The following is a 14,924-nucleotide window of genomic DNA, read 5'->3' on the forward strand; positions in this document are numbered from 1 at the left end:
TATTCATTCTATTTCTGTGTGCTGTTGCTGCGGTAAGGGGGGCGTTGCCTAGGCAACCGAAGACTTGTTTGCTCCAACACCTCGCTGGTTTCAGCTAGGAGCAACACATTGTTACAACAGTCAACCACAAGAATGTCCATCCCGTGGTCCCACAACAACAACAAAAAAGTCACGGCGGTTATTTTATCTTCATGACTGTCTTCATCCATAACCGTCGGTTATACGGTAATATTACCAGCCCCCAGTTGTATTGTGATTAGGCCGTTTTAGCTCTCTAACACCCTTTCGTGTTATTTCTCCTCCGTGTCAGTGATTCGGATGAGAATGGGAACGTTGCTAAAGAAGCCAGCAGTTCGTCTGCAGAAGAGACCTCGTCTGGTTCCGAATCTGGGTCCGACGCAGACTCCCACTCAGGCACCGAACGCAAGAAGAAAACCAAGTCTAAAGCCAAACCCAAGGTGAGACAACCAACCGTGAGGGCAACCGCTTGCTGGGTGCGTCAGTTTTAACATGGTTAGCACCTCAGAAATAACCCCTAGTGGGGTGTTCCTTTATCTGCAGCTGATTGAATTGAGGCCATGGTCTGAGTCTGAACAGATGAACTTCTGTTGACTTGTGTCCAATCTGAGCTCTTCTCCACACTGTAAATAAGACTGTTTGAGCCAAACTTCTGTTCGTCATAGTACAACGCTATATAATGTGTTAGCGTGAACCGTGGGAGAATCTCAATTGCATACTCCCTCGCGTCCTCGCTCCTCACCACCTTCTCAAATCCCATTGAAGGTCAGATGGGAGGGACTTCTGGCTTTCTCATCCAATGGGTTTTGAGAAGGTGGTGAGGAGCGAGGACGCGAGGGAGTATGCAATTGAGATTCTTCCACTTTCTTTCTCCGTGCTAGTGGAGGCCGAGAAATCAGATTCTACACAGTGGAATAGGATTTGGTCTGCTTCTTTGCAGTGTCGTCTTCACCATCTATCTCCCCCCCCCCCCCCCCCCCCTCCTTCCGTCAACTCATTTCTTCCTTCCCCCTCTCTGTCCTCCCTCGTTCTCTGCTATGAAATTCTCATTTTGCATACTTTGCTTCTGTGACCTATGCATCTCCGTCTTTTCTCTCCTCTCTTTTGCTCTTCCACTTTTTCACCTCGCTCACTCCGCCTGCAAACAGGTTCCTTCTCTATTATGCGCCACAAGCGTCAGAGATGATCTGATAAGATACGCCCTCGAACTTCATTGTTTGTTTTCACTATTACACCTTCTCTGTCTCTCTCTCTCTCTGTCCGTTAGTGGATCCCGCAGTAAGCAGAGTGGAATTTTACGGTTCTTTTATAAGATGTGAACAGGGCCGTGGTTGGTTAGGAGGGCACGGAGAGCGAGAGAGGGCTGTAAAAGCGCTCGTATGTTTAATAGCGTTTTTAATTGTGCCCGTTTTGTCGTGTAGATCTGGCGACGCACGCCCTAATATTCCGAGTGGCCGTTTGACAAGCCTGGCCTAGTGGTTGGAGGTAGAGTCACTAGAGTGCATCGGGCTGTGACGGGACACACCTCATGGCTGGCCCATGCAGATCAGAGACGCGCTTCACATGTACTCTGTGTGTATGCCAGCAGCCCGAGAAATAGAATTGATCTCGAATTGAATTTTATGTACATAGCAGATATGTTCAGAAATGTCATGTTACGTTGGATAGACGCTGTCAGTCAAATTAGGTAGCGTAGGCTACCCCCCCCCCCCTTCCACCCCCCCCCCTAAACAATACATACGGCTTACTTCCAATATTCTGCTTGTCATCTTTTCTCTCCTCCACTTGTTCCTCTATCTCTTTCATCTATATCCTTCATTCGTCGCGCCGTTCATGTTGAAACATTTATCTAAAAAGGTTGACTGTGTATATGTTATGATATACCGTTCTGTACTCTGCCAAGTGTGTTTTACTATACATTTGTTTCCCAATCCGACAAAGACCTAAGGGTCACACATTTGAATTAGTATTTATTTCGTTACCCAGCACCTGTTCCAAGCCAGTCGATATCTGTATGCTCTAGAGCCAGTTTGTGTCTCACGTAGGTTTCTGTTCTTCCCCTAGGTGGAGGTGAAATCAACGAAGGAGGTGTCCCTGTTGAAGGAGGTGTCCCTGTTGGATTTGGATGACTGTACGTTTTCTGCCTGCGCTACAGCACGTAACTGTGAAAAATACATTGACTGTAGTCATCACAATATTTCCAGTGGGAATTAAGCCTATTTCTGCCTTAAATTACATAATATAATATATATTCCATTTAGCAGACACTTTTATCCGAAGCGACTTACAGTAATGCGCGCATACATTTTACGTAAGGGTGGTCCCCGGGCCTTCTCTTTGTCCTGTAGTCACTCCTACACCAGTGACCCGGCCCACGATGTCTGTCCTCTCCCCCAGCCTGCTTGGAGACCTGGAAGGCCTGTCTCTCTCCAACATCTCATCAACCATACAGGTGTGTGTGTGTGTTATCTGTGTTGGTTTGTCTATCCCTCGCTCTGTGTGTAAGTCCACTGGGTCCTGTGTGTGTCTGGTTGACAGAGCTTAGAGAGAGACAGCATCCAGTAGTGTGTCTCCTGAATGAGTCGGGTCTCTCCGGTGGCTGAGATATCTCCTCCTGAGGTTGGCTACTGACCTTTTTTTCCTCCTCCCTGAACATATTTAGTACTCCTCTCTCCTCCTCCTCCTCCCCGTCCCTACTTCTCATCCAGGTGCAATGCCTGTGCTTTTCTCTGTCTCTCCATCTGCCCTGTTCACACAGCCTCCATCCATCTCCGTCTCTCTTTCCACCTCTCCCTCCATCTCTCTCTGTCGCTCTTTCCCTGTCGTCTCTGCACAGCGTGTCTGTGCGTGATGCTTGACCTTTCTCCCCAGTGTAACAACTCTGTCTGTCTTTGGTTTGAGATTTATGTGCGCGGGTTGGCCTCGCGCTAGTTTAGCTGAGGACCGTGCGTGACCAACCAATCAGCTAATCCATTAGAGAGCCGATATGTCCCCACAACGTCGCCATACGGACCCGTAATGTTCCCATTTACGTTCCTTATCTTAGCTACAAAGAAGTTCCCTCATGTAGCCAGTCTTTGTGTACTTTTTGAATTGTTCTGTCATCACTCGTCCAAGGCGTGTGTGCGTGCGTGTGTGTGATTGACAGCCCTTCCCAGGCCTGTCTGTATGCAGAGTGGTGTGTGTACTGAAAGGTGAAAGCCCGGGCAGTAATGGAGAATAGAATTGCAGATTAAACAGGGTGCTGTTTGCACATCAGCGTCTGATTTGAGAGTCAATCCTATGCATACATACATGATGGCCATCAGGATTCATAGACTGGGGGGGGTAAATAACCTCAAAACCCTCTATTGCTACTTACTTTCAAAAGCGTACGAACAGACACACACACACACACACACACACGCGCGCGCAGTGTCACCCACTCACTCACTATCTCTCTCACACACACACTTACCCCTGTGTCTTTTCTATATCTCACCAATCCGCCCGCAGAAGCGGTGTGTGTCTCAGCTGAGCGCTTCGGCCCTTTTTAGAGAATTACTGCCTGGTTATCAAAGATATTTACATTAACCCTGGTCACCGTCTCTGACTCCCTCCTCTCCTCTCTATCGCCCTCTCTCCTCTCCTTCTACCCCCTCTTTTTCCCTTTCTCTCTCTCCCCTTTCTCTCTTTTCTCTGTCTTTCATGCTCCCTCTCTCTCTAATAACATTTTGACATTAGAGGATCTCTCAAATGCCTTTTAAACCAACCCACCCTGCCACACACCCTCTGTCCGTGTGTGCGTGTGTGTGTGGGGGGGTTGACTAAGGCTGATAACTTTTCATTCATAATTAGCATTGGGCGAATGGGGCTGCGTTGGGGGGAAATTGAACTGTCAGCAGCAGGGCGCGGGCCGTTTGACCCCATCACACCTGGAGGGGGCCATCATAATTTGTTCATTTGGTGCCCATCAGACGGGCCTCTCCTCCCCCGTCTCCCCACTCTGACCTCCTCCGGTGTGGGCGAGATGGGTTAAGGTCTAATTATGAATCAGCAGTGGACTGGGAGAGGCAGGAATATAGCAGACCTGCCCTCCACACACCCCTACCTGCCACTCTCTCTCACACACACACACACACACACACACACACACACACACACACACTGGCTGGGTATAAATAGGTTTAAATGCCCTGTAGGAAATAGTGCAATATGCAATCGGTTGGTTTTGATGGGATGTGGCTGGGTGAGTGTGTCGGGGTTGTCTGTCTGTCTCTGAATCAAGTCCCTGATGCAAATGCTTCAATTAAACTGGTGTACTGTACCATAACTATCCATGCTGGTTTGAAAGTAACCAGGTGAGTCACTTAAAACAAAATCACATTCGGTGATGATTCACCCCAGATGAGCTAACCTCTGTCGATGTGCTTTGGGCTAACTAACTCCTGTTGGTTTAATATGGTTGTAGGTGACTGCAGTGACATCTAGTTGACTCCTTCTAGTCAAGGTCTTCTGATAGACTGACTCAATTAATTGTCAGCTCCTGACTGACTGAGGGGGGGGGGGGGGGGGGGGGGGGCAATTACAATCAAGCGCATGTCTCTTACACACCTTTCTCTTTCGCTCTGTCTCTCTCCATCGGTTCTTCGCTCTCTCTCTCGCACAATCTCACAATGTAATGAAATCCTCTTTCGGAAGTAAACAAGCCGCCAATGTCACAAAAGCAGAAATGGATTTTCAATACGTCCTCATACATCTCCTAACACGCACTCTTTCTCTTTAAATTGGACACTTATGCGTCCACATGCTCGCCAGACGCCCGGTTACGGTAGCCCCTTTTTGAATATGTCAGCGGGATTTTCAGGTCATTTACCAGAGAGGATGCTGGGAGGGAGTGAGCGCGTCGTCCCGTTGTGTGTGTGTGGTATCCGGGCTCTGAAGTGACTGGCGTGTGTGTATCATCCATCACAGTAGCATCCTTTTAAGTTGAGACATAATAAAAGCCTCTCAATCAACTTCCTCCCCCCATTGTCAGCTTCCCTCAAGTCCAGGAGAGCCAAAAAGAGAGACCCTCGTGGTGTGTGCGCGCCACAGGGAGTCAAGGTTACATCCCTAGCCTGCTGTTATTTACACTTTGGGTCCGGGGGATGCCTCCGTGGCAGGAAGACGGGGGGGGGGGTTGTGTGCGTTAAACCGTCACTGTCCGTTGTGTGAAATTGGTGATGATAGCGCTTTAAAGCCCTGTCTATCCTGCCCTCCTCTCTGTATCCCTCCCTCTTCTCGGGTTTGTGTTAGACAGGACTGAGCGCCGGTTGGAGGCAAGGGATGTGCTTGTCAGGAAAGGTAAATCTGCTTTGTGACGGGGTGGCAGACGTTACGGCCAGCTTTATCGACAGCGACTGCTCCTGAACCGGCAAAAGTGGCCCGATAAAATTTTCCCTCGTTGGCGTGACGGGCGAGTGTGAGGGCGCTGCGGCTATGCCGGCAAATGTTTGTTTTGACCCCCCCCCCCCCCCCTCCTGTCTGCGTGTCCAGGAATGTCTGAGGGTACGCAATACGAAACGTCAAGGCTGACTATTACCATAGAAGAGGAGGTTCTCAAAACCTGTGGTGTCGTATAAAGTTTACCACCTCTTCTACTGTATTTTTTATTTTATTTAGCAAGTCAGTTAAGAACAAATTCTTATTTACAGTGACGACCTACCCGGGGAACAGTGGGTTAACTGCCTTGTTCAGGGGCAGAACGACAGATTTTTACCTGGTCAGCTCGGGATTCGATCTAGCTACCTTTCAGTTACTGGCCCAACGCTCTAACCTGCCGCCTGCATTAAGAAGACCCTTTGACTGTGATTAGCCAGTTTCTGTTTTACTAAAGTAAGCAGTGTCGTTGAACGCTGAGTCAGTTAGGGACCCAGGGCGGTAACGCCCCAAGAGACGGCACTTTTGACTTCCAGTTCTTCAGCACCCTGTTGTATTTCAAACCTGATTCTCCACACTCGCACGCCATGACAGTCCTGAGAATGTTTCACACACATCTCTTCTTCTCTCCCTTCTCCTTTCGTCTGATCCGCCTATCTCCTGTCAAACAACGTGTTTCTGACACCTCTCAAAACCGTGTGTGTTCCCATTTCAGAACTGAGGAGTTATATTCGCCCCCTCGCTTCACACGTTTGTTTTTCTTGGTCTTGTTTTATCTTACTTGTTGACACTTTTGACGTTGCATTGTGAGATCTCACACCTCTCTCTCTCTCTCTCTCTCTCGAGCGCTCTCCCTCCCCATCCCTTCCCCTCACGTCCTCTATCTCTCAGCTTGTCGAGGTAAACGCGTGGCAGCCGCCGGTGGAACGGAGGGATTCGGGCGTTAACTACTCGTTTTAGCGTTCTGTCTCTTTACTCTCATTAACACGGTTGATATCTGTGTGTCTGTCTGACAGAGGTTCATGTTAAGCTGGTAGAGTTCTGGGCGTTCTATAGCCTAGTTAGTATATATGGCCATGATGGTCCTGATATTTAGTTCCGACAGCCACGCCGTCTCTACACTCTGAAGGCAGCTTGGCTGTCGAAACGTTGGTTATAAAATTATTGTATCTGAGCTCCTAGAGTGTGCGACTCTCTCCTTTTTTATTTTTCAATTGTTCTACTCCACTAGCCAGCACCTCGCCGAAACAGGTGTGCGTTTGTTTCGCTTCCTGATAGTTTGACAGGTATGTTTATACTGCATGGCTGGGCTGAGTGTCACCAGGGCAGCCTTTTACTGCTCATGAGGATTGAGCCACAAAGCAACGTCACATTTTAATGAGTTTACTCCCCTATTCAGACGTGGATGCGACATGAGTGGTTACACATCAATGTTGCGAAATGCTACTTTTCAATCCTCATTAAAAAGTAGCTTTTTGATTTTGTAACAGTTGCTGATGGGGATATTGCAATGGAGGTTCGTTTTGTGCCTATGCAAAGTGTTACGAAACCACCGAGTCGACTTAGGTTTATTTGTTTTTGCCATGTAGCTTAATTGTTTTTGCTCCCGTCTTCGTCTGTGAAGTACATGACTTGTACTGCAACACGTCGGCCTAGGTACAAGTCCATGTACAATGCTAATGTAGGGTAGGTCCTCTTGAGTCGAGAGGAGGCCGTCAAACGGACGAGGCGAGAGAGAAAGAGAGAGAAAGAGAGAGAAAGAGAAGAGCCGGTTTATGCACCGGGAAAAGAATGAAAGGAACAGAATACGAGAAGGACCATGCTAATGCAGGGAGCGGGAAAATAAAGAACAAGAAAAACACTCCACTTAAACCCAAGAATGTCTCTCTAAGTTTCTTCTCCTCCTGGCATGGTGTTTTGTCCTGCCTTTCTGTGCTATGGTAATTCCATTTTCCTGCTGGTGAAAAGGTAAAAGCTCTGTTTAATGGAGAGTTGAATGGCAGGCCTCGAGTGTTCCCATTCATTAAGCCTGTGCAGTCCTTCAGCCTGCCATCAGACCCACTCACTACTAGTCTGCCTGATTGGGGAATAATACTAATAATAATACAGTGGGTTTATATGGGGCTTTTCTAGCACAGTGGAATGGGCCCTTTTCAAGGGAGAAAGGTTGTGTTTTAATGAACAGAGCTAGGCTTAAGTTGTCAACAAACCCTCAGTTCTTTTGCGGTCGAAACAAAGTCGAATAGCATAACCACTGAATTGTAGATGGTGAATAAATATTGAGTGCTGGGCCTACGCTATCAACCAACAAATGAAAATAGTAAGTATTTGTACATGTACTTTTTACAAAGACCATGTCGGTCAGAAAGTTATCAACCAACCTTTTTGAAGATCATACCTCCTTCATAGTGCCTGTCCTCTATCTGCGGTCCCGGTGAGCGGTTACACGGTTTTGTTCCAAAGAAGTGCCTGTCTCGCTCTCTCTGTTTTCTCTCTGTGTACTCAACCCCTGTCCTCTTTCCTGTGCCACCCTCCTCCTCCAGGTGAGCGGCCCGACGTTTGTCCCAGAGAAGAGGCATGACCTGCTGCACCGTATGGCAGGTAAAGGTCTATCAGCCCAGTACCAGTTCCCCAGACAGCCCTGTCTCTACCAGCCCACCATGGTCTCAGTCCAGATCAGCCTGACCAACACCTCAGACCACCCTCTGGAACAGATCCACATCGGAGACAGGAGCCCCACAGGACTCCACATGCACTGCTTCAATACTATAGGTGGGTTGGATAACATAATACACTGCTTCAATACTATAGAGTGCATTCAGAAAGTATTCAGACCCCTTGACTTGTTTGATCGCTCTGGCTGGGTCACTCAAGGATATTCAGAAACTTGTCCCGAAGCCACTCCTGCGTTGTCTTGGCTGTGTGCTTAGGGTTGTTGTCCTGTTGGAAGGTGAACCTTCGCCCAAGTCTGAGGTCCTGAGCTTTCTGGAGCAGGTTTTCATCAAGGATCTCTCTGTACTTTGCTCCGTTCATCTTTCCCTCGATCCTGACTAGTGTCCCAGTCCCTGCTGCTGAAAAACATCCCCACAGCATGATGCTGCCACCACCATGCTTCACCGTACGGATGGTGCCATGATTCCTCCAGACGTGAAGCTTGGCATTCAGCATAAAGAGTTCAATCTTGGTTTCATCAGAGCAGAGAATCTTGTTTCTCGTGGTCTGAGAGTCCGTAGGTGCCTTTTGGCAAACTCCAAGCGGGCTGTCATGTGCCTTTTTTACTGAGGAGTGGCTTCCATCTGGCCCCTCTACCATAAAGGCCTGATTGGTGGAGTGCTGCAGAGATGGTTGTCCTTCTGGAAAGTTCTCCCATCTCCACAGAGGAGCTCTGTCAGTGACCATCGGGTTCTTGGTCACCTCCCTGACCAAGACCCTTCTCCCCTGATTGCTCAGTTTGGCCGGGCGGCCAGCTCTAGGAAGAGTCTTGGTTCCAAACCTCTTCCGTTTAAGAATGACAGAGGCCACTGGTTCTTGCGGACCTTCAATGCTGGATACATGTTTTGGTAATTCACTGCTTCAATACTATAGGTGAGTTAGATACTTTTGGTCATGTAGTGCATGTGGATACCTGCTCGTCGAACATATTCCAAAATCAATGGCATTAATATGAATTTGGTCCCCCCTTTGCCCCTATAACAGCCTCCACTCTTCTGGGAAGACTTTACACTAGATGTTGGAACATTGCTGTGGGGACTTCCATTCAGCCACAAGAGCATTAGTGAGGTCGGGCACTGATGTTGAGCGATTAGGCCTGGCTCACAGTCGGAGTTCCGATTCATCCCAAAGGTGTTTGATGGGGTTGAGCTCAGCGCTCAGTGAAGTTTTTCTCAACAAACTATTTCTGTATGGACGTCTCTTTGTGTATGGAGGCTCTGTCATGCGGAAACAGGAAAGGGCCTTCCCAAAACATTTGCCACAAGGTTGGCAGCACAGAATTGTCTAGAATGGCATTGTATGCTGTAGCGTTAATATTTCCCGTCAATGGAACTAAGGGGCCTAGCCGAACCATGAAAAACAGCCTCAAACCGTTTTTCATCGTCAACCAAACTGAAGTTGGAACTATGCATTCTTGAAGGTGGTGTTCTCCTGGCATCCACCAAACCCAGATTCGTCCGTCAGATTGCCAGATGGCGAAGTCTGATTCATCACAGAGAACACGTTTCCACTGCTCCATAGCCCAATGGCGGTGAGCTTTACACCACTCCAGCCGATGCTTGGCGTTGTGCCTGGTGATTTTAGGCTTTTGTGCGGCTGCTCGGCCATGGAAGCCCGTTTCATGAAGCTCCCGACGAACAGATCTTGTGCTGACTTTGGTTCCGGGGGCAGTTTGGAACTCGGTAGTGAGTGTTGCAACCGAGGACAGATGATTCTTAACGCGCTTCAGCACTCGGCGGTCCCGTTCTGTGTACTTGTGTGGCCTACCACTGAGCCGGTGTTGCTCCTAGACGTTTCCACTTCACAATAACAGCACTTACAGTTGACCGGGGCAGCTCTAGCAGGGCAGGAATTTGACAAACTGACTTGTTGGAATAGTGGTGTCCTATGACGGTGCCACATTGGAAGTCACTGAGCTCTTCAGTGAGGCCATTCTACTGCCAATGTTTGTCTATGGAGATTGCATGGCTGTGCGCTCGATTTTAGACACCTGTCAACAACGTGTGTGGCTGAAATAGACAAATTCCCTCATTTGAAGGGGTGTCAACACACTTTTGTCTATATAGTGTGTCTTCATTCATAACACACACACACACACATCCCTCTTAGCCCAGACATTAAAGAAAAGCAAAAGAAAAGGGGGGGGGGGGCAAGATGAAAAGGTGTGCGCTCAAGCGTGTTAAAAGCATCAATTGGCTGTGGATTGATTGGGCATTGAAGGAACTCCGGCAGCCAAACACTGGGTAATTGGGATCGATTGAGCTTAGTGTGGGTGTGCGTGAGAGTGGAGTTACTTTTCATATTGAGCAGCAGAAAGTGAATGCAGACAGAATACCTTACTTTACCCCACAGTGTATTTAACCTCATAAAGACATGTTACAGACTAGTGCTTGGCTATTCCTACAGCAGCATAGCCCACAATGTTACAATAGATCTGTCTCTTCTATATGTCAGCATCTACTGGAGTAAAGTCCACGTTTTCTCTTCAAACTAAAATGGAGAGGGAGAGTGAGAGAAATGGGAAGACGGAGACAGGGGTGATGGAGGGATAGAAAGCAGCTTTGAGAAGAGTGGAGAGAAAAAGAGTGGATGATGGCTCTGGTGTCCAGGGTCCTCTCCTCTGTGTGACAGAGTTCCACTCCGCAGACACACAGAGAAACACATGGTTGCTCAGGAGACCGTGGAGGATCCTTCTGTCTCCTCTTGGCCTATCGCTCCCTCTTTCTTTCTCTCTCCCCTCGGTCTCTCAGATCTCTCTCTCTCTCTGCTTCATGTCTCTCTCTCTTTCTCTCCTCTCTCTCTGCTTTAGACCCTGACATTCTCTTTGACAACCCTGTTGTTTTGGAAATATGCTACTCCTTCATTTTTTGTGTTCTGTCTTTCGTCTCGTTGTGGAGGATGAGATTGAAGGATGGATTTGTCACACGCGGTGGCCTTGCTTTGTGAAGTAGAAAACACAAGTGGCGTCTGCATGCCTGTCTGTTCCACTCTAATGACCTCCCCCTTTCCCTCTCTTCGTCCTCTGCCCCTTCCTCCTCTGCCCTTGTCACTCACTCCTCTCTTTTCATCCTCCTCTCCTTCCTTCTCTCCATTCTCAGAGTGTCTGCTGCCAGAGGCCTCGGTGACTGTGTCTTTGGGCGTCGACTTCAACGACTCAACACAAGCAGCCAACTTCCAGCTGTGGTAAGATACTCTGGTGTCTAGTCGTTCTAGACAGTGAGGCTGAAACAGCTATAGCCTCTTCTTCCTCGTTCCTATCCTGCTTTTCTTCCAGCCATAGAAGGAACCTCTCCTCATTTTCTTCTCTTCTCTTATCCATGTCTCTGCTCTGCTCGCTGATCAATAGGTTGATCAGAAAACCTGTTTGGGACCGAGCAAATCAATCTTTCCTAAAATGCCAATCGCCCAGTGTGTTTTGCATGACAATCACAACAGAGATAGAGAAAACGTCAAACACGCACGCAGTTGTACACACACACACCACTAATTTCAAAGAGGGGCTTGTTGGTCTGTCGTCCTGTTTGTCCATCAGTACGAAGGAGGACCAGTTCAGTGTGTCCATCCAGCCTGCCGTAGGAGAACTCTTCCTACCCGTCACCATGACCGAACAGGACTTCCGCAAGGAGCAAGGTAAGTTATCATACGCTGTTAACTCCCCCAAAAAATATCCGAATCATTATCTTACACAATCAGACAGAACATTAGCTGCATTATCGTGACCAATCACGGGTGTTTAGGATTAGTCACTGTTAAAGATGTGTGCCTTAGTCCAAGCAGCAACATATGTAGTGTGTAGGTAATGGCTTCGTAAGTGAGGACAATAATTACTGGCCTGCTTTCTATGGAGGCTTTCTATCAATTGAATCAATAAGAAACATTCAACTTTGATTCGCCTCCCAAGAGTGGTTGAATATCTTTTACACACACACACACACACACACGCAGAGAGAGACAGACACACACACACACCTCACTCTCCTGTGAATATAAGAGGCATTGAGAGAATGCAGCAGTCTTAAGTGCCTGCTAAATGCTTTCCTCGTCTTGTTAATTCATTAACGAATCTTCATTCACTATAGTCCTATTCTGGGCTCTCCTCCTCATAGCAATCAGAGGGAAGAGGATAGGAGACCGAACGGCTAGATTTAACCCGCCCTTTTCTTTTTAAAGAAGATTATTTCAACCAAACCACTTTACTTCTCTTCAGGTGGTCTTTAGAAACAGATTTGTTGTTATTTCGACCTGAATGGGGTATTTTCCCTTGGCTAACTTGTGCCCCCACCACCCCACTCACTCTAAACTCCACCCCTCCCTCCCCCAGTCCTCATTAAATGCTCTTTCTGGAGTGTTGGGAGCTCTTGTGTTGTCCAAAAGTGCACTTTCTTTCTTCGTCTTCTTCACAGTCAAGCTCTTCAGCACTAGGTTCATTTCCTGTCGTTTGTCACAATCAGACTGGCTGTGTGTGTTGAGCACAGTGAACAGTTAGTTAGTGAGGATTCTTCCTCAGCGCACCTGCAGCGCAACCTCCTCGATGTGATGCGAGTGCATCATTTCACTTGTTTCTGTTTCTCACCCAATCAGGGAAACTGCTGGGCATGAACGAGAGCTCGGCAACCATCACCATGGCAGCAGAGAACACGACCAGCCAACCAATCAGCAGACAGGTGGCAACTGTGGCCAACCTGGGAGTGGTTCCATCCGGTCAAGACAACATCCACAGGTGAGATGTGTGTGCGTGTGAAGGCTTGTTGTGTAATTGGTGTACACATGGTGTGCTAATGAGCTACCTCCTCCGTCACGCACACCCACACACCTGACGGATAATTACCCCTCCCCTCTATCTCTCGCTCTGTTTCCTTATGTCTCTTTCACTTCCTCTCTGTCCCTCTTCCTGTCTCTCCTTTTATCTTTCCCTCTGTCTCCCCACTCTGTCCCTCTTTCACTTTACCTTTACCTCCCTGTCTGTCTCTCTATCCCACTGTCTGGATGTCCGTCTCTCTCCCTCCTTCTCTTTGTCTCCCCCGTCTCTTTCTGTTTGAGAGAGAGGATGAGCAACAGGGAGGGGAAAGCGGGAGAGGGTGAATAAGAGAGAGCGAGAGAGGAAGAAAAAGAAGAGAAGGGGATGGAAAAATAGAGGGGGGTAGAAAAGGTGAGGGAGAAAGAGGAGAGTGGGAGGGAGATGACAGGAGACACCAGCACAAGGTTACAGGGAGCTGGGAGGAGAGGAGAATCAGTGGAAATCAATGTTAGCCGGTGGGAGAGGCCTGCCTCCAATAACCCCATACTTCATTTAGAATAACCAATAGGACAAATGACTCTGGACTATCAATCTCTGTCTCCTGGCTGGCTGACGACTGGTGAGGAAGCTGCACTCTCCTCACCGTCCCTTAATGATGACACGCTCTCTTCTGGTCTCACAATGATGACATGGACCTGGGCCTGTATCCACAAAGGGTCTCAGAAAAGTTCCTAGGAATTCCTGTTAACCTGTTTTTTTAAGACAAAAAGAATCCCAGCTCAGAGTAGGTTTTAGGATGTTCAGACAAACGGTTCAGACAAACGGTTCAGACAAACTGAGCCAGGAGTAAAATCACCTCCTGAAAGTATCTCAGCTGGTCATCACGACAGTTTGAGGTATCGCAAAGGAAAGGTGACAACCAAAGATACAAGGAGCATCTATATGCTTCTTCCTCTCTGATCGAAATAGAATCTATGGTGCTAATTGACATTTTTGCAAATGATGGGGAATAACCAACCCGATGAGGCATCGCCAGCTTGATTGTGAATGTACATCCAAATGTTGCGTTTGTAAACCGTTTGATATCATTTTCACCTGACACGACCACTTTGCCTACTCTTAATTCTTGGTTAATATGTTGGCATGCATAACCTTCTTAATTTTTTTTTAACCAATTCTGATATTTTGAATAATGTGATAGGCTTATTGTACTGAATCATACAGTATAATGGTTGTTAAAAGCAGGATTTTCAACGTTTTCTACACTGCATGGCAGTTTTCCCCAAAAAGGTTTTTGTGCTTTCTTGAACGTTTGGTGGGTGTGACTTGAAGCAATGAGTGACAAGCGGTGCGCAACGCAACCCCTCGTCCAGATTTTAGAACATGTCCTTAGTCTCATCACACTCCCGCCTGGAAGGTGGCTTTTTCACGAGGTCTCCATAATACCTGTCGACTAGGTGAGACTCTTGTGGCTAAAGAGGCTTGCAGAGCTTTTATTTTTACCCGTAAGAGTCGGAGTAAAATGTTCCTGTTCTTATCACTTAAGACCAATTTTCTACTCTGAAACGCTTCATGGATACGACCCAAGGCCTAGCTGTAGGCTTGTGCGGTATACTGTATACATTCGGAAAGTATTCCGACCCCTTGACATTTTCCACATTTTGTGACATGACAGCCTTACTCTAAAATTTAGTAAATAATTTTTTAGCACATCAATCTACATGTTGATTGTGTAATGACAAAGCTAAAATATTTTTTTGTTGACATTTTTGCAAATGTGTAAAACATGTCCTTGTCCCATCGTGCTCTAGCAACTCCTGTGGCGTGGCGGGCCAGGCGCATGCACGCTGACACGGTCGCCAGTTGTACAGTGTTTCCTCCCACACATTGGTGTGGCTGGCTTTTGGGTTAAGCGAGCAGGGTGTCAAGAAGCAGTGCGGCTTGGCAGGGTTGTGTTTCGGAGGACGCACGGCTCTCGACCTTCGCCTCTTCCGAGTCCATACTGGAGTTGCAGCGATGGGACAAGACTGTAACTACCAATTGGATATCATGAAAT

The 14,924-nt window shown here is 47.7% G+C and overlaps 1 protein-coding gene across 4 annotated transcripts in view; it reads left to right on the plus strand.

Moving 5' to 3' along the window:
- The window catches only part of LOC111963908 (adaptor related protein complex 3 subunit beta 1), a 57,837-nt gene that overhangs the window by 29,757 nt on the left and 13,156 nt on the right, over positions 1 to 14,924 (plus strand). For 3 of the 4 annotated variants that reach the window (XM_070443552.1, XM_023987476.2, XM_023987478.2), the window contains exons 20-26: positions 311 to 458; positions 2,083 to 2,176; positions 2,367 to 2,470; positions 7,962 to 8,190; positions 11,229 to 11,313; positions 11,663 to 11,760; positions 12,712 to 12,850. In XM_070443552.1, coding sequence (XP_070299653.1) covers positions 311 to 458; positions 2,083 to 2,176; positions 2,367 to 2,470; positions 7,962 to 8,190; positions 11,229 to 11,313; positions 11,663 to 11,760; positions 12,712 to 12,850 — 897 coding nt within the window. The remainder of the gene's footprint in view (positions 1 to 310; positions 459 to 2,082; positions 2,177 to 2,366; positions 2,471 to 7,961; positions 8,191 to 11,228; positions 11,314 to 11,662; positions 11,761 to 12,711; positions 12,851 to 14,924) is intronic. The other variant, XM_023987477.2, reaches the window with a different exon arrangement.

The sequence above is a fragment of the Salvelinus sp. IW2-2015 genome, linkage group LG5 (assembly GCF_002910315.2).
Source record: "Salvelinus sp. IW2-2015 linkage group LG5, ASM291031v2, whole genome shotgun sequence".
Taxonomy (NCBI): domain Eukaryota; kingdom Metazoa; phylum Chordata; class Actinopteri; order Salmoniformes; family Salmonidae; genus Salvelinus; species Salvelinus sp. IW2-2015.